At 44.8% G+C, this 19,150-nt stretch overlaps 1 protein-coding gene across 2 annotated transcripts in view; it reads left to right on the top strand.

The window, feature by feature from the left end:
• LOC126541660 (26S proteasome regulatory subunit 8) overlaps positions 1-19,150 on the top strand; it is a 30,422-nt gene that overhangs the window by 8,047 nt on the left and 3,225 nt on the right. For both annotated transcript variants that reach the window (XM_050188519.3, XM_050188518.2), the window contains 3 exons: positions 8,257-8,420; positions 11,623-11,776; positions 17,117-17,215. In XM_050188519.3, coding sequence (XP_050044476.1) covers positions 8,257-8,420; positions 11,623-11,776; positions 17,117-17,215 — 417 coding nt within the window. The remainder of the gene's footprint in view (positions 1-8,256; positions 8,421-11,622; positions 11,777-17,116; positions 17,216-19,150) is intronic.

Here is a 19,150-nt window from a genome sequence, read left to right as displayed (position 1 = left end):
CTCGTCTTCCTTGTCTGAGCTCCACAGCATGTCGTCTTCGCTTGCATCCAGTGCATTGGAGATCCCAGTCTTCTTGAAACTTTTCCTGACGACGTCATCCGAGATCTCCCGCCAAGCTTCCACGATCCATTCGCACAGCATTTCCATAGGCGGCCTCTTAATTTTGCCACCGGGGGTTAGTTGACGCTGTCCTCCAGCCATCCAATTGGTGTAAAGCCTTCGAACGTTGTCCTTAAAAGGTTTATTTAGGGAAACGTCCAAAGGTTGCAGCACGGAAGTGAGGCCTCCCGGAATCACGGCAATATCCGTACGCACCTCTGACAACTTCTCTCGGACACGTTCTACAAGGTGCCCGCGAAAACTGTCTAAAACGAGCATGGCCGGATACAACAGGCCGCCCGGCCGCCGGCCCCAGACGGTCTTGACCCAGTCCACCATCAATTCCGCGGACATCCAACCTTTCTCTTGGACCCTCACGTGTATGTCTCGAGGGAAATTTCCCTTTGGGAGCGTCTTTCTCTTAAAAATAACATAAGGCGGCAGTTTGCGTCCATCCGCAGTCACTGTCAACATGACAGTACACCTTTGTTTTTCAGCGCCAGATGTTCGAATAAGCACACTCCGTGCACCTTTTTCCTCTACTGTTGTATTTCTTGGCATGTCGAAACAGAGAGGAGTCTGATCTGCATTACCTATTTGTGACAAAATGAAGTTTTTTTGCTGCCGGAGCCGTATGACGAAACGGTGGAAATCGAGTACCTTGTCCTCGTATGCTGAGGGCAAGCGCTGGCACAAAGTTGTGCGCCTCCTCAAGGTAAGTCCGTGGCGTCGCATGAAGCGCGTTGTCCATCCGGAGCTTGCTTTGAAGTCTTTCGCTTCGATGCCCTGCGCTCGGGCAATTCTGCGTGCCTCCGTCTGCACTATGTCGAGAGACACTGCACAACCGTCCTGTCGAAGGCCCCGTATGTGTTGAACTAGTTGATCTTCCACTTGCGGATACTTCCCCGACTTTGCACCGCGGAAGGCCCGTCGCGACTTCTTTGTGGCCTGAAGTTTTTCTTGCTGACCTCGCCAGTAGCGAATGCTTGTCTCTCCGACACTGAAATGCCTGCTTGCAGCACGGTTCCCATGCTCGAGTGCATACTGCACAGCTTTCAGTTTGAATGCAGCCGTGTAGCTGCCGTACTTGCCCATAGCGGAACACGCGACCACACGAACTGCACGCCGTTTGCAAAATGGCGAGATGCGGCGATTTGTCTTTTCTTTGCCTGTGTCGGCATGTGTAGAGCATTGATGGCGATGGCACTGTCGCTTGTGTCGAGTCGCCCGGCCTCCGAGAGTCGCCCAGCTTTCCGAGCTGCCTAAGCGAAGGTAGCGAAAAGCTTATATCCGCGCGGCGGTTTGGAGAGGAGGGGGGTGTTATCGATAGTTGATGGAAGAATTATTTTTCGCTCGTTGATGCGTTTTTTTTTTTCTTTTTTTCTTTTTACGGACGCGTTAAGTCCTCGTGCTCGCTGGCTACGCGGCGGTTCGGGGAGGGGGGTGCCGGTAGTTAATGGAAGAGCTAGTTTTCGCGATGTTCCATGTAGTGTGGGCCCTCAGCAGCTGCGACGGCAGCAACACTAATGAGACTAGTAGTCCAGCAAATGCGTTGATAAGCTTGGGTTGTGAAATGTGCTTGCGTTTCTTTTTTTCACCCGAGATGGAGGGGGCAGGAGGGCGTCGGCTTGCAATAGTGTAAATGCGGTACTGACCACAGTGCCAAGTTCGGGGTGCGCCTATTATGCGCGGAAATAAAAAAATCAAATTTTCCGCGACCAAACTGGGGGTGCGCCTATTATGCGAGTGCGCCTATTATGCGAGTAAATACGGTACGTAGTGTCCTTCACATGCGGGACTGGCCTCTAGGCCCTAGAGGTGTGAGAATAATATGTCGGCACATTTAGCGAATACTGCTCACCAAATTGCAAGCAGCACCACATGTCTGATTGCCATACGTTGTGACAAGGTACCGTTGACTGCATAACTTCTAGTGTAAAATGAGGCCATTTTGCTTATAAAGAGTTATAGCTGGTAAGTATATGTTTTGGCATTACCATTGTATTGGAATACCATGACTTCTTAAACACATTGACTGATGTGGGCTGTTACTTTGTAGCAATGCCTTCCGCTTGATTCTATGCCGCTCTTATCTGCCATTCAAGGTTAGTTAATCCAATTGATGGCTTGGACCACTGACGAAGTGTGAAAAGCGTGAAAAAGAATAATGGTATTGGAAAAGGCATCATTACAAAATCACAGCCATGAAGAATAGAGATGATTTTGGATATTAGGAAAAGAAAGGTAGCTCGGTGTTAAGGTGTACTGTTTCTCAGGTGTCAATGTCATGCATTAGAATTAGAGGCTAAAAAAAAAAAAGAACACTTTCATTTACCTCCCCGTCAGCAAATCTCGCTACGTCCAGCAGTGTTCTTAGGCAGTGAGTGGCTCTTTGACAGTCAATTAGTCTTACCTTTTCTCAACGATGTAGGTGCACTACATGTTATACAGCCAAGAGATCCATAGCACAGCCTCTTATCAGAGGTTACTGCTGTGACAGTCGTATTTAGAGCATGTGCTTCTCGTCTCTTGCGCTCAAGGGTCCAGGTGAGGCACAAGGGCTACTTGCATATTCTTACATATTTATGATCGCAACAAATATTTTATCCTCATAGCACACCTTGTTTTCCATTGTCATGTTTTTAGTACATAAATATTATATGCATTTACACAGCGACTAATCTTGGGCCCTTTTGCGGCCGTGTTACAACCTTGACATCATGTACTACTGTCAACTTGTTTCACCATATGTTTGATGCTGTTTGGCCAGAGCTGGCCCTTGCACCAATAAAACCCATTAGTCATCATGACAACATATTACAGTGAAACCTCGTTAAACCGTAGTTGGCCAGAGCTCAGAAAAAGTACGTACTAAACGGTAGTACTGTTTAACCGAAATAGCATGAGATCGCCCACTTACCTGTCGAAAACGGAACACGGAGAGAGTGCGATGAAAGGGGGGAAAAACATGCAGTATTTATTCACTTCGCATGACGAAAGTCTTATTTTTGTTTGATGCCACGGCGGCCTAGCACGACGACAGCAGCCTCAAACTTACTGAAGCTGTGTGCCAGCTTTTTAGCCAGCCCCCTCTTCTCGGCAAACACTTGCATGGCAGATTCCTCGGCGTTACGTATTCTCCGTGCACACGCGCGCTAGTGCTGCAGAAGTCTCGGGGTACCTTTTTCATTGCCGGGTGCTGTTCTCGTCGCGATGATTGCACTCATGAGGCTGACGTAACGCGTAGCTTATGCCGCTGTCGGGCCTGAATCGCCCGTGCTGTCGCTTTCTGTGTCGTCCTCATCACTGTCGCTAGTCGGCACTTTGGCAACAACAGAGGCAACAATGTCGAAAAGTCGAACCTTGTAGCCGACATCTCTTCGCGGTCGCAGCAGCGCTGCCGAGCAACTTCTTCGCATTCCAAATGCCACGCACCATAGTCAACAGCAGATCCCTGTCGTGTTCCAGCGCCGACTTCGTGTCACGCTCGACAGCAAGAACGATGTCTAATTTTTCTTCTATGCTGAGCACCCAGCGTCTTTTTTATCCGAGCTTCGGCATGACGCGAGTTCTCGCTTGCACGATGCCTCAACGCTCTCTGGCACGGCACCGAAAAGATGTTGATGTTGATGTGGCTTCACGCGCAAACGCACGGGGCTCTTGGAGGCCGTTGTTCCGATCTCTGAGGCTTGTTGTTCTGCTAGGCCACCCGATGGAGATGACGTATCGCCATGTTTGCGCGACGAAAAGTGGAAACGCTACGTTTTAACCGATGCATAAGCAATAGGCTGGTACTGTTTATGCGGATACAAAACACATTATGTTCAATGGCCGCTGAGTCGGGGATTTGACTTTACTACTTTTAAAACAAAACTACTGTTTAAGCAGGTACGGTTTAACGAGGTTTTACTGTGGTAGTGAGTGCTGGTTTATTTACTCTGTTAAAAAAGGGTTACAGGGTCGCTTGCAGTTTTGCACATCACTATTAACTATCCACTTATGCATCTGTTTTGGATGCCCACAAACGTAATGTAAAGGACAAAATGCCAGATTTTTGCCTTGTTGAGCTTGTCCTGTGACTAATATAAGATGACACAGACTAGTCCATGTTGTTTAATTCCTTGTGGTGTTACCACGTGACCTGAGCAAAGGGAATATATTCATTGGTGGTAGCAATGTGTCTGCTCTGCTTGTGTACTTGCAAACCCTTCATGTAGTGACAAACTTTCCTAATTATACAGAGCTCACGCATGCACACCTTGCTTTTCATTATTCACAAAAGAATGCAGTTTTTCTGGCAATGTGAATGTCAATTTTCTTAAAAGCAGTGCCAAAACATATTTTCAATGTTGTAGAAACTACAGTATATACTTGTCGCATGTAAAAAGATGACAGTTAGTAAATATGGAGGTAGAACCTTACAAAATACTTTAATTTGATTAGCAAAATGTTGGACCTGGTCTCACTGACATAATTAGACGTCATGCCACAGAGCAAAGTTTGGTGACATTGTGTAACAATAAGGGTAGTTGTGATGGTGCTGCTCATAAGTATGAATAGAGTACTGCACATGTGTCTTTTGACTGCACTCGCATGTTGCAGCTGCTGAAATCATGAAAGTAATGGAAACCAACATATTATAGCAACACAACACATCCATCTACTGGTGACTAATATCAAAACTGGTGTGTAAAAGCAAGTATTATAGTAAATCATTTAGGGCTTCCCAATGCTTGCTAGTATATATTTTCTAGGGTTTAGACCTCCATTGAATGCAAAAAAAATGAACAAGTTGAAAATGTCTTGTGAAGACTTCTTTAAAGTGTTCCAAACCACCCCTCAGGCTTGGTGTAAAATAAGAACACAGTCTGCAGATAGCGTAGACTGCAGTCAACATCTCAACCAAATTTTGCAGTCATGTGTGGCTCATGGAGCTCATATACTTAGCACATAGTTACCTTTTACTCAAACACTTCCTTCGAACAAGGCCTTCTCCTCATCCACTTCGAAACTACCGGCAGCTTGGATATGTCACCATGTGCAAGGTTCCCATAGACTGCTGCTATTGGATCATAGCTGACATCAATAAAGAAAGATGCTTGGATCAGCCTGCTTCTTCCTACTGTAACTGTGTATATCTATTGATGCAGTTTAATGAAGAGGCTGAAGTAAACGAAAATCTTTCAAATTTTGATCAGAATTATGTACTTCCGAAAGACACCGACTTTCGTCTTCTCACACTTGGGCTCGGCTGACTGTGTAGGAATTAAACTTTGCTTGCCCTCCTTATTGGTGTCATAGCCATTGAGTCTTGCTAATTTTGATGAATTTTGAAAACTCAACTAGCCTCGAACCGAGTGAAACTTAAAGTTAAAGCACACTTACGGTTGTCAGTATGCGCTCACTCCTGGCCGACATCACTTCGTATTGAGCTATTGATAGCACTTCAAAATGCAGAAGTCGGATGTGGCTACTATCCATCAGTCAAGCTGGTGCAGGACATAGTGGGTCCGCACCATGTGGCACTGCCAGACTGGAGCACATGAACGTGAGCACATACTCCAACCCTGCCGTGCACAAAGCAAACACGCATGCGCACAACAGTTGCATGTCACTGTGGGGGACTGCTACGTAGCATAGATGCTGCCGCTGCCTTGGGGTGCTGTGATGGCCTCACTCACTGAGTGCACTGTGGCTCGCTGAGGACAACTGCGTTTGGCGTGTCATAGGCACCAAAATCGGAAGTAGTGGCGTCTATGTGAACATCCAAAATGAAATTGAAAGTGTGCACCACGGTGACATTCAGTAGGCGGAGTGTTGCGGGCATGTCCTGCTATGCTGCAGCCTTCGCAGTGCAAGGCATTGAAGGAGTGAGAGCACCGACAAGGGCATCCAAGATGATCTTTGATTGCCAATAGCTCTGCTTCTTCTGAATGTGTTGAAGTACTTATCGTTGCAAAGTATTTCTGAAATAGTCTAGTTTGACTTCAAAAGCATTTCTCAGCTTCGATAAAGAGTGTTTCAGGGCCCACTTACGGTACCTATTTTCTAAGGACAAACATAGTTCACATTAATTTTCTTGTCAAAATGGCTAAACAATGTGTTCTCATATCTGTTGATTGAGTTTGATACAATTAACCATCATATTATTTTAAGTAAACTTGAATCTTATGGCATTTCTGGGCCGCCTTTACAATTAATTCGCAACTACCTAATACACAGACCATATATAGTCGGAGTTAATGGTGCCTTCTCCTCATCAAAAATTGTAAATACAGGCGTTCCTCAGAGATCAATACTTGGGCCACACATCTTCATCAGCTAGAAGTCTTACAAAAGCAGACGTTACGATTAATTGCATTCCAATCGCATACATCTCCCTCTGCTCCTATATTCCGTTCCCTAAATGTTTTATCCTTACGCATGTTATTTAATCACAAGCTGTCACTACTTACCGTATCTACTTGCATAATGATCGCACTCGCGTAATGATCGCACCCCTAAATTTTGTCGTCAAAATTCGATTTTTTTTATTTCCCGCGTAATGATCGCACCCCGAACTTTCCGCAGCGATATGTCGTGTGCTAAGTCTAGCTAATAATGATCGCGTTTACCATCTGTCGAATGCTACGCGAACGACTCTTCAAGACAAGCCAAGTGGCCTGCACGCACCAAACATTAAGTAGATGCCTCATTTCATTACTTTCATCACTTTCCGCACTTCCATGACAAAATGAGGTACAACCAAAATCGCCTTTATTATGGGTTGGCTTTATAATGGTTGATGTCAACAAAAACAATAAAGGCGCATTTCGATTCTTTTCATCTGCTTTTGCACTCGTGAGCACGCAACAAATCGCGCGCGGCAATTATAGTAGTCACGTTTACTCTGATACGTTAAAAGTGTACCCTATTCATACGCCGACGCTTGTAACACAGCTAAGATATTCGCCCACCCTTAGCGGAAACGTGCCGTATTGGGATAGTAGTGAAGACAGATGCCGCAGTTTCCGCAGCACGTCGGCCATGCATTTCTATGTCACTGGCAGCTAAGCGCGCCCACCTGTTTCTGTCCCCTCCAAGTGGACATGGCTACGTTACTGCCGCAAACTTGCCGATATTAACGATATTATTCATCACTGATACGGAAGAAACTGTTTCAATACACGTAATGTACTCACGAGAAGAAAAAAAAATCGCGTTCGGCGCGTTCGGCCCATTTCGGCTTGCTCCGCCGGCCGCCATTTTTGTTTTGGTGTCTCGCACCCGCAATCTCGCATCCCGCAGCAAACGCGAGGCGAAAAAAAAATTTTTTTTTCCGCGGGAAATTTAACCCGCGTAATGATCGCACCCCTGAATTTGCGTCAATTTTTCTGACAAAAAAAGTGCGATCATTATGCGAGTAAATACGGTATGTTTCGTCTTATAAATACCGAGTTTAATATTCCAGGTTTTACTCGCTCTAGCCTCATCAATTATAACAACACAAGATTTTCAGCACAACTCAATCTTCTCCTTCCAAAAGCAAAAACTAATTATGGGAAATTTACTGTCGCATTTTCAGGCATTTCTGTTTGGAATTCAATACCATCTGATATGAAGTCATCTACATTATTATCATTCAAGCGTAGAATGAAGGAGCATTTCACAAACACTTTATCTGACACATAGTATAATTTAACGAACCTAGAATGAATCACATTTTTTTCTGCTTTACCATTATGCAATGTACTGTTCAAATTACCAAGTCAATGAATTTTGCCTATAATTGATAATTCTCCTCGGTGTTAGTTTTAGGTGCCATTTACCCTCGTTTGAATTTCCGAGAGTCATTTTTAAGATTTCTTCAATCTTTTTCTTTCTTTTTAACTCTGTGATTATACTTGATGTTTTTAATATATTTTTCTTTTCTCTCTTACTGTTTATTTCTGATGATGATGTAGAAATTGTATAATATATGACATGACTCACTGTTTGCCATGATCCTACTATCCCCTTTTTATGTCTCGTTAGGAGGTCCCCCCGACAGTTGTTACTTTGGAACCTCCGAATGTGTACTTATACCCATCTTGTATTTGATTTCGTCAAAAATAAATATTGGTTGATTGATTGATTGAAAAAAAAATATGAAGTGCTGTACTATTGTCATTCGCCTAGGGTGTCCTGCTGTACGGACCTCCTGGCACTGGCAAGACGCTACTTGCAAGAGCCGTCGCTCACCATACCGACTGCACTTTCATCCGTGTCTCTGGATCAGAGCTTGTACAGAAGTTTATTGGAGAGGGTTCACGGATGGTGCGCGAGCTCTTTGTCATGGCAAGGTCAGTTGCTTCCCTCTACTAAAGTTTGTGATGTTTAAGGTAGCTGTAGGGTGTATACTGCATTCCTGAAATTGGACCATTGTTGCATGCCATAGTTCTTTGTGTTATGAGATGCAAACCGGGAGCTGCAGAAAGACCTGGCATTATCAGTAAGCATCATCACAACCTAGCAAACAATCTTTTCAAGCTGTGATTGAGAGGCAAGCAGCATGAGAAGCAAGTTTCGAACAGAGGCTTACCAAAAGAGTTTACATTGTTTAACTCATTAGGAGCCCTGAATGAAATCACAAGCCCAACTATGCCTTATTGATGCTAATACATCATTTAGACCCTGTAAAGTACATCCATAGAACCAAAATTCCTGTGCTATGCTATGATGAGGCAGTGTTGGTTTTCAATGCCATCGTGAGATATAGATTCGGGGCAAGCTATAATATGTGGTCATCTGCCCCACTGGATGCAGGTATGTTTGTGCTGTTTCTGCAGCATTCTTTCGTTGAAATTTTATCTGTTGCCCTACTTCTTTGTCTTACTATGCAAGCAATGGAACTATGTGGGAAGTTTTGGCTGTAAGGTACAGTGCTCAGCGATTCAAACACAACACTCGGAGCTTGTGACTGATGGCATTTTTTGTGTCACCAGAGGCCATTGGGTATACCGAGTTGATGTATTTTTGTATCGGATGGAAGTGAGAGCCTTTGTGATCTATTAGGACTGCATTTGGCCTCCCCAGTAATCGCCCAGTGCTGACCGGTGGTGCAGAAAGTACCAGCCATCATGTGGCCCATGTATCATGTTTCAATTGCTAACAACTGTAGGTAACTGTGCAACATTGAATATAGCATTTGGTGCACCGTTGTCAACTGTAAACTGCCTAGGCTCCTGCATGTTTGTACTGACCGTTTGCTCGTATTTCACACTACCATGTTATGGTAGCTTACATTCACCAGTCACTCAGTATACCTGAAAAAATAATAATGTATGAGTGCACATGTGGCTAGTCATTAATTGTTCTCCCTCATGCGCTACAGTGTTGCCGTAAGGAGCTGTATCGCTAACCTAATGACTGATGTCGCGTAGGCGACACCAGTCACGTTTCTTGAGCTATGGGTGAGATGCTGGTCAGCATGTGCAACAAGCTAAAGTGATTGTACGAGTGAATTATTTTGCAAGATGCCACACTTTGGCTGTGCTAGATGAATGCGTGAGACTGCTACACCAGTACGTAAGCATGCACCAGCATGCTATGCTTATTAGCTTGCTTCCCTCTCTTGCATGTAGTTTGCTCTGATGAAATCAGGAATGATGCAAGACTCTACAAAGAAGTTGTAGTTCCTGCAGTCAAGGCCTCCTGCTGGTCGCCACTTCTTTTGCTTTGTAGTAGTCGACAGCATATTCGTGCTGCAGTTGCGGAAACATGCCATGATATTCCACTTAGTGTGGGGAAAACAAAGCTTGTGTTTGCAGAGATTTTTGGCGGCAGACATACTATATGTATGTCAGAACACCACAGCAAACTCGCTCAACATAGCTCATGCAGCTGACAAACAGTTCCTGTGCATGTCGTGCACAGAAATCCTTTAGGATGGTAGTGGAAACTCAATGCTGTCTTGCATACACACAGGGTTGTTGACATTCTGGAAAAAGGTATGCATACAGTTGAACCCGACTATATCGAACCCATTTACTTTGAATTGTTCTGTATATTGAACAATCTCTGAACATGGTATAGTTACAATGAGTATATATAGCAAAAATTACGCTTACATCGAACAAAAATAGCAGCGACTCCCGATATATCGAACGACAAGCAGCGCAAAAGTGCACCCAGAAGTTGGCTTTCTCTCGCGGTGGCAGGGAAACCCGGCGGCGGGTCTCCATCCAACCGCTCTCCCTACCGTGACCGCGCTGCCTCGGGCAAGCCGTAGACGCCCCCCTGCAAAAAATGATCCTGACCTACCCGCAGCACTTGCTCAGACAGCCAATCAAAGGCTCTTGTGCAAGGTGGCGCAAGTGCGAGTTGTCTTGCTGCTTTTCTGGTTCATTGTGTTTGCACCTTTTTGTTTGCGTTTTTCGCCATGAAGCCTAAAATCATAAACTGGGTCAAATGCGGTGACAACTCGGATGACCCCGCAGCGTGCAAGATTCCGAGGAGCACTGTCAGCACAATTTTGAAGAATAACGGGGAGATTAGGGCTAAAGCGGACAAACTCGCGAGCCGGTACCCGATGTGTCCGCACCGCCGTGTACAAGTGGTTCATCTGAAATTGCTTCAGACGTGCCGGCTTCCACGTGCCCGGTGATGACTGTAAACTCCGATGAGTGTGACGAAGCCGGTGCCGGTGTTGCCGAAGTTTGGAGCGAGCTGTCAGAATTTCCGGAAGCCGTTGTCAACGGTCGACGAGTTTGTGAGTACAGATGATGGTATCGCGACCACGGGAGAGCCCGAAAACGAAAACTACATTGCCGACGTCATACCTAGCACAAGTAAAAGTGGGCACAATAAGGAAAGCAACGATGGTCTTTTGCCCACATCCTATGAGGTGTTTGGTGCACTCGCACTAGTCTGGTGCTTGTTTACGAATGTGGAAGGTTGCAGCCTCAGCTGCTTCAACTCTTTAGACAATGTGGAAAAGTATGTGCGTCGTAGGCAGGAAAATTGGCTAAGCAGAAGAAAATACAGGACTATTTCATGCGAAACTAAGTTAGTTTCATCAATAAATTGATATTATAAGTGCTATGGGCTTTTATGACATCCAATTCTTTAGCATGCTTATATCGAATTATGTCCTATATTGAACTGATAGGCTTTTTTTGCAAGTTCAATATAGCCTGGTTCGACTGTAATTCATATTTTGAATAACTGTTTTTGTGGAGTAATAAGATTCATCTTGCTTTGCCTTTTGCAACCTGTTTGTGTGGGCTTGACTGTGCAACAGCTGCTATTTGTTGTTAAAACATGACTTTACTTTGGGCAGGTTTTTGAAATGGGATGAAGAAGCATATAAGCAATTTTTGTGTAAATGTACTCTTTTCTCAGCCCATTGAGCCTCTGCTTTTAGTGGTACCCTGTTGGCATATAACTCTATAAACTGTAGTTAGGCTGCACACTCGTTAGTGTATAGCCTATCAATTCTGCCATCAGGTATGCCTTTATTTGGCTCTTCTGCACTGCTATTAAGCACTCATGTTAATTCTGCAGGGAGCATGCCCCATCTATCATCTTTATGGATGAAATTGACTCCATCGGATCGTCCCGTATCGATGCTGGCTCAGGCGGTGACAGCGAGGTGCAGAGGACCATGCTTGAGCTTTTAAATCAACTGGATGGTTTTGAGGCAACCAAGAACATCAAGGTATGAAATTATTTGAACGTGTTGCTAATTTCACATTTACTGGAAGCACCTTCAAGCTTCATAACAGCATACAGTCGAGTCCAGTTACGACAAAAATGACTGTGCGCTAGAATAAATTGGTTGAAGTGAAAATTTCGCTGTTGTGATATTCACAATGATGTAGCCAACCTGAACTGGTAGACCACAGAAACCTTTATTTCCAAAATTCAAGCATTGTCGACTGCTTCCTTTTTCTCCCCAAGAGTGTCATGACGTGATTTTCACATCCGGTGAGTAGTTGCATGGCAACGTTGTCATCATGCACAGCCACAAGTTTCCCACAACGACGACGAACGCATTCAGTACACGTGCTGTGGCCGGTGGAGGCTACAGGTGCGGCACTTCGTCTTCATGTGACTGCCCCTCATTGCGGACACTTTTGGTAATGTCCTCATCACTAAGTTTCTCATGGGTGATCACATCAATGTCAGCGTCAGTGAAATGTTCCAGCTTAACACTGAATGGCACATTTCCGACATCTTGAAGGGCCATCCAGGACGCCATTGCCTTTGCCAGCCGATGCACTGATTTATTCCAGTCGGCAGGATCCTCAGTGCAGTCAGTGTGTGGGTCCCCGCGCATGTGAAACATTTGACGATGACTGGTCTGGTTGCAGTCCATGCAGTAAGCATCATCTGCAGTGCCATGTATAGGTCCAACTTTGTGTCTCGAGCAGTCTCCACGTTCAACAGGAGACACTGCATCACTCGCTGACAGTAGGCGCACTTCAGGCTTCTTATCACTGCTTTGTCAAGTGACTGGATTATAGAAGTGCAGTTGGGTAGAAAGTACTTAAACTCCACATTTGTTAGCTCCACATCCGGAATATGATGACGGGCAGAGCAATTGTCCAGCAGCAAGCACACCCGCCAGCCCTGCTTCCTCATGTCGCAGTCAAACGCTGTGAGTAATTGCGAGAAAATGGCCCGCGTCATCCAATATCGGCTGTTGGCCAATATATTATGGAAGGTACCTATTGCATACCTGCCAACCCTCCCGATTCGTCTGGGAGACTCCAAATTTTTGACTTAACTTTCCGATTGTACGATCACTGTCTTATATCCCCCGAAAAGTTGTCTCTGTCCGCGCAATAACGGTTTTTGCGAAACCGGCACCGCTGAATCTGCAGCCACATCGTAATCGTCAGCATCACCAACAATGGCTGCACTAGCACCATCGTTATCATCAACTAAGCAGCCGACTACGATGCCTAGTAAGTCCATCAAAGTCACAGCCAATGTAGCTCTTGCATTTCATGCGTGCCTTCCTCCATGGTGCATTATTACTGCTGTTTGTGTGTATGATTATATGATTAGTGTTGGCTAGGCCGAGTGTGCGGTGCACCATGTAAAGTTAGGAACCTCATGTGTTTGATGCCATGGTGCTATCAAAGCCCAAGAAACGGTATTTGCAGAAGCTTTTGCGATCTTACACTTCTGAATTTCCGTGCTTTTGGACATCAAGAAAAGGAGAACATTTTGCATTTTGTACAATTTGTGGATGCGACATCAGCATGCCTCACGGTGACAAAGGCAACTTCAAACTGCACGTTTCTACGGCGAAGCATCAAAGCTACGTTCGCACCACTGCGCAGCAAAACAACATTGTGAACTTTCTTTGGAACAACTGCGACGACAGTGTTATACGTGTGGAGTGCCTGTTTACGGGATTCCTCATCGAACAAAACCTACCCCTTAGTGTCAGCAACCACGTTGGGCCTCTTCTACGGAAAATGTTTCCAAAATGCGACGAAGCGAAGAATTATGGATGTGGACGCATCTCTGAAACGCAACTCTGAAGAATGCGGAGGTGGCCACCTCGAAATTTGTTTCACGGGCATCGCTTTCGAGTCTTTGTTTATTTATTCAGAGTTTTCCTCAGCTGCTGCCCCGAGATTCCAATGAATCTCCTGAAGGTGCTTTAGGTGCTCTCGAAGCTGAGTTTGCCACTCTACAGGCGTACAATCTTCCAGAGGACATTCTGAATGAAAAAAGGTGGGATGTGCAGTGGTCTATGGCTCGAAAAAATGAAAAACAATGATGGAAAACGTGTTTCACCGAATTGCTAAGGTGATGCTGGATTTACTCGTGATACCGCATAGCTACACAGTTTGTGAGAGTATTTTTAGCACAGCGCAAAAAACTAGGACTGAATTCCACTCATAAATGTGCAACACAACCCTCCAACACCTGCTGCTACTGAAGGGCTGTCAGTCTGGACCATGTTTTGAGGAAAGCTACTCCGACAAATTTTTGAAGTGAGCAAAGTCTGCTGCTGCAAGGTCCCTGCAAAAAGACTCGCCGAATACTGCCTGAAAGTTTAAACGAAACCCCCCCCCCCTTTCCAGTTCCACCGGAAGTTGAAACAGTAAATTCACTCCCCCCCTCCCCCCTGTTGGCGCGAATAAGAAGTCTCCCGATTTTTGATCTCGCCAGGCTGGCAGGTATGCTATTGCCTTTCATACAACGGGGCCTTGCACTCTTCCCAATAACTAGTGGTGGGCACTTGTCCGCATTAGCACACAGCAGCATGGTCACGTGCTCTTCTATGGGTTTGCCACCGTGGCAATAACCTTCCATTTCGACGGTTCTCGATGGCAGCATCTCAAAAAAGGCCCGTCTCATCAGTGTTGTAGATGTCACACATGGCATAGTCCTTCAACAATGATAACACATTTGTTGACACCCAAACGGATGCACTGCCCGTGCCTGCTGATGCCGACTTGCCACAAAGCACCATATGGCAGGCCTTGAATCTGCTGAGCCAGCTGGTGCTTGCCTTTATGTAATTGATGCCGAGTAGGCATGCGTAATTTAGGGCCTTCTGCTGCATAGCGTTTCCACTGATTGGCATCTTATTTTGCCCTCAAACCACAAAGCTTGTGTACACAGCATTGTAAAGCTCTTTGAACGCTGATGGCATAAGCTTCTTCCGCTTTGCTGATGTGCCCAATTCAAGTGCTTTCTCTGTTGCTTCTTCAGAGTTGAGAATGGCGGTCAGCGAACTGGGAAAAGTTTCAAACTTTCCGCAATGTCACCTTTCTTCTGTCCACTTGTGACTTTGGCCAGGGTGCTTTATCCTCTAAGGATACAAGCGTCAGTTTTCTGCACTTTCTGAAAAGCATGCTAAAACACAAGGAGGCTTCTCTGAGCAAACCAAACAGAGCCACACGTGCACAACAAGAACTGCACAGTTGCACTAACGCTAGCTGTGCACCAACAACACTGAGATGCAGCTGTGCGCCGTCACCATGGCCTCCATGCTAGGCTATCAGCGGTAGTTTCTGGTGGTGCCAACACACGATTTAAACTTTGTAGATGTTTATTTGCGTGGCAAAATGCACCAAAATGTTTGAAATTGTGTTTTCTGCATGGTAAATTAAATTTTCGAGCCTGGAATTGCTTTGTAAAATTTTGTTGAATCATAATGGTACAAGAAAAAGCATTTGTTGTGGTGAGAATATTTATACATTGACTCCTATGGACCACTGATGGGGAACTGAGAATTATTCATTGTACTGGAAATATTGTTCAAGCAGTGTTCATTGTAGCGGGCTTCAACTGCATTACGTTTTCTAACTCCCACTGTGCAATCCTTCAAATGCACAAGCTATTTGAGTGTATACACATGCCATGTAGTTGCTCCTGTCTCCATTGCAGGGTTTGTACACCTCCTTAAATGCTTGAAAACCCCAAGTTTGGAAAGAGAGAATCGGGGGCCCTTAAAGCTTCTTGAAAATAAATGCACTCTTTCATTTCCTCAAACTGGAGTTGGGAGGTGGCTTCTGAACATTGAAAGTAACAGCCTCCGCATCGACACTGTGCCGTGGGCACTCTATCAGGAAATTGTTTCGAATATTGTCTTGTCAGATCTTTGGTAAGCAGCTGCAGTTTGGCATGTCTGCTGTTGCCCTCCTTGGTGCTAGACAAAGGCAGATCAAGTGAATAAGCCGTACCACGATATTTCTTGCTTTGCTAGTTCGTTTACATTGCAGCCATATTGAATGTTTTTTATGCCTGGACAAAAGTAAGTTTCAGCCATTTGGCTGTAATGAGATGAATCTCATTCGGTGAAGCTGGACACTACTAACCCTTATCAAGCAAAAAGTGTGATGTGCCTCAAGGCAGTTGGCATTGTTACAATGGAAAAGTTGACTTCGAAAAGCCACCTGAAGAGCTTGAAGCATGTGTTCAATGGCTGCTTAGCCGTAAGGAATTGCAGCTAAGAAGAAAAAATTTGAACATATTTTGTGTGTATGACTGAAGTTTGTTTCAACCTTCTTGAATTCGGCTTCAGCAACCTGTAAATTTAATTGCCCTTGAATTTTTCCATCACATGTTCTGTATGAACCCTGCCAGTATACTTGCTTTCAGTTGCCATTTCTTATTGTGCCTTGACAACTTGCAAATTTTAGCGTGGTGTCTTTTTTGCAGTTGCCGGTGTCATTTGTATGCTCCCTAGACATTGCTTAAGCCCTTTTATGTACACATTTGTGTGAATACTAAAATTTGGGCCATGGTAAAATTTTATACACATTTGGTTACACTTTAAAACCTGCTTTGTCAAACTGCCTGCTTAAATTCGAGCATGCTGCTTGTTGTACTGAACCAAGAAAAGGTTGCTGCTGTTCACTTGTGTGCTTGAAAAAACAAGGACTATCTTTCATTTGAGTTTTATTAACATAGCATTTATGTTTGGCACTTCCACCATTAGGCAACTAACATGTGTGCTTGAAAAACAAGAAAATCTTTCATATCAGTTATGAGCCTAGCAGTTACGTTTTTGCACTTCCACCAATAAGCAAGTAATCATGACCGAATAAAGTTTGCATGCAGCAGATGGAAAGCACCACTTTTTGTTCCAGTGCTTATTGTAGCACGGTTTTCTGTGCTTTTTCACTCATTTGCATGCATAGTCAGAGAATGACATATAGTGGCACTACACAGATCACCTACAGTGATTCGATCAGCATGGAAAAGTTTGGGCTCTTGGTGATCAGATGGTAAAGTATGTGCAAGACAAAGCTGTGATTTCCAGCAACATTTGTTTCTTTGGAGTTTGGAAAGTTGTTGGTATTTCGTGCATTTTGCCTTTACAGTTCTATTCACCTCCTCCACCTCTGTGTCTTGAATAAAATTCATAAGCTGTGTACTGATTTACTATTTCATCCAGGTAATGCATAACCTTCCCTATATGTATGCTTAAAATTTTTCTTGTATGTTAAAAGAGCAGATCTGGGTGTAGGTTACCTATGTTTTAGTGTGCCTTACAATAGTTTCTCTGCCGTGTTCTGCTTATCAGGTAATCATGGCGACCAATCGTATCGACATCCTTGACCCCGCACTGCTGAGACCAGGCAGGATTGACCGAAAGATTGAGTTCCCCCCACCAAATGAAGAGGTATGGTTCTCGTGACAAGCATGTAATTTTAACAGTGAGCTTGCTAGTTAACATCCAAATGTGTACACTAGTTTCTGTTAAGTGCTTGGATATGTTTTATTTTAATCAAGCTAAGCTTTGCTCTTTGTCCTCCAGTTTATGTGGCAGAAAAGAGGTGAAAAAGCTAGAAGAAAGAAAATACTGCCGAAGCTGTGTTTATGTTTGGTCAGGGAAATTTAGCGAGCATGACCTTTGTTGGCTTCATGAGTATGAAGCTGGATGGCCTGATCATTGGGCTGCAGGTTCCGTTTGCTCTTGCATCTAGTAACCTGCACATTTCATGATGGTCAACTGTTAAAGCAAGCCTGTTGTTCATGCTCTAGGCACTGACAACTGCGACTGTTCCCACAGTTGTAGCATCAATGTAGTGTATAGGTGCGTAGAGAGTGTCAGTGCTGACACTGCAGAGGTGAGAGCTGTCCAAGTTGTTGCCAAGAGAACATTGCCTGCTCACCATTGGCCACTTGTGTTGCTTGGTCCTGATGATATAGTGCACTTACATAGCTGCAACATTGTTTCAGTGAAATTGGTTTCTCGATTGTCTGTGCCATACCGTATAAATGGCAGTAACTGTGCAGTACATGGGCACAGCTGTTGCTGGCACCTACAGTTAGCGCACTTGCAGCACTTGTAAGGAATGCAATAATTTCATGAGAAGACGTCGTTACAGTCTATGTCCGTTTTTTATTTTTTACTCCTTAGAGACTGCGAAAACATCCAGAGTGTCTACCAATTGGGAAAACCGGGAATTCTCAGGGATTTTGAATAGTCTGGAAATACTCGGGGAAGACGCTGGGAATTTGTGCTTCTATCAGTGAAAACTAGCTGTCATTTTATTGAAAGGGAATGAAAGTCGCCCTAATGCTGGCTCGAGTAAAAGAGAGGAATCGTAACGAATTGTCTTTGACTCCGTGTTGTCGGCTGGAGGAGTTGCCAGTGTGTAGTCAACGACTGATTTTCCGGACGCGCAATTTTCGGGACACGCTTGATAATGCAGACGGCTTCTCGCCACCACCATGTATCCGATAGATTGAATGTAGAAACGTCTGAAATTTTGAACGCAAGAACGTTTTGCAGCGCCCGCAGGTCCGAAACAGCATTAATCAAAGCGAGCACCGCCGTTTTTATTATTTTGCCGCCTCGAACTGGCACTCTCGCGAGCGGATCTGCTCGCAGCCGTAGCCACCACTGCGGCGATGCAAGGCCTAGCTGCTTCGTTGTTCACTATTAAGGTTCTTGCCGTTCGGTGCTGTGTTTTTCATTGAAAGGATTTGCCGCTGTCAGCAATGGCACCGACTCCACCTCTGTAATCCTCGCGATTGGCTTCGAAGCTTAGAAAGCACGGCGCATTGCATAATGCAGGTTCCCAAAAGGCAGCTCAGCATAGCAAAGTTACGCGGTGAAGCATATGAGAAGTATTGCAGTGAAGCTTAACAAGTGTGGGAAGGGGCAATTGTCATGGGACACAATACATATTCTCCAATTATACATGCGCGCACCCGCCGTCTCCTGTCACAGTACAAGCACTGATATGTGTATTGAGTACACTGGCAGGCCTTCATAGCTTTTTCAGACGTGTGTGTGGCAGTTTGAGCCTTTAAGGGCAATAAAAGACATGCATTAATTTTTTTGGGCTGCCCATTTTTGGGAAATTTTAGTGGACCCCTAGGGAGTCCGAAAAATTGGACGTTGACTTTACAACTGACCAAAAGGATGCTTCAAATGGTCTGTGGGGAGAACGCATGGCGGTTTGAGAACAGAAAGGACCGTCGCATCGAGGAGTGATCGGGAAAGGAACTGTGCCGCCTCTTCTTTGAAGGAGCTTGATCTCAAAAAGGAAAGTGTTGGCTGACGCAAATATGCAGGTGACCCTCATCCAAACCAAAATAAGCTATT

Source organism: Dermacentor andersoni, chromosome 2 (assembly GCF_023375885.2).
Source record: "Dermacentor andersoni chromosome 2, qqDerAnde1_hic_scaffold, whole genome shotgun sequence".
Lineage (NCBI taxonomy): Eukaryota > Metazoa > Arthropoda > Arachnida > Ixodida > Ixodidae > Dermacentor > Dermacentor andersoni.
The sequence above is the reverse complement of the archived record's forward strand: the minus strand, read 5'-3'. Positions and strand labels throughout refer to the sequence as shown.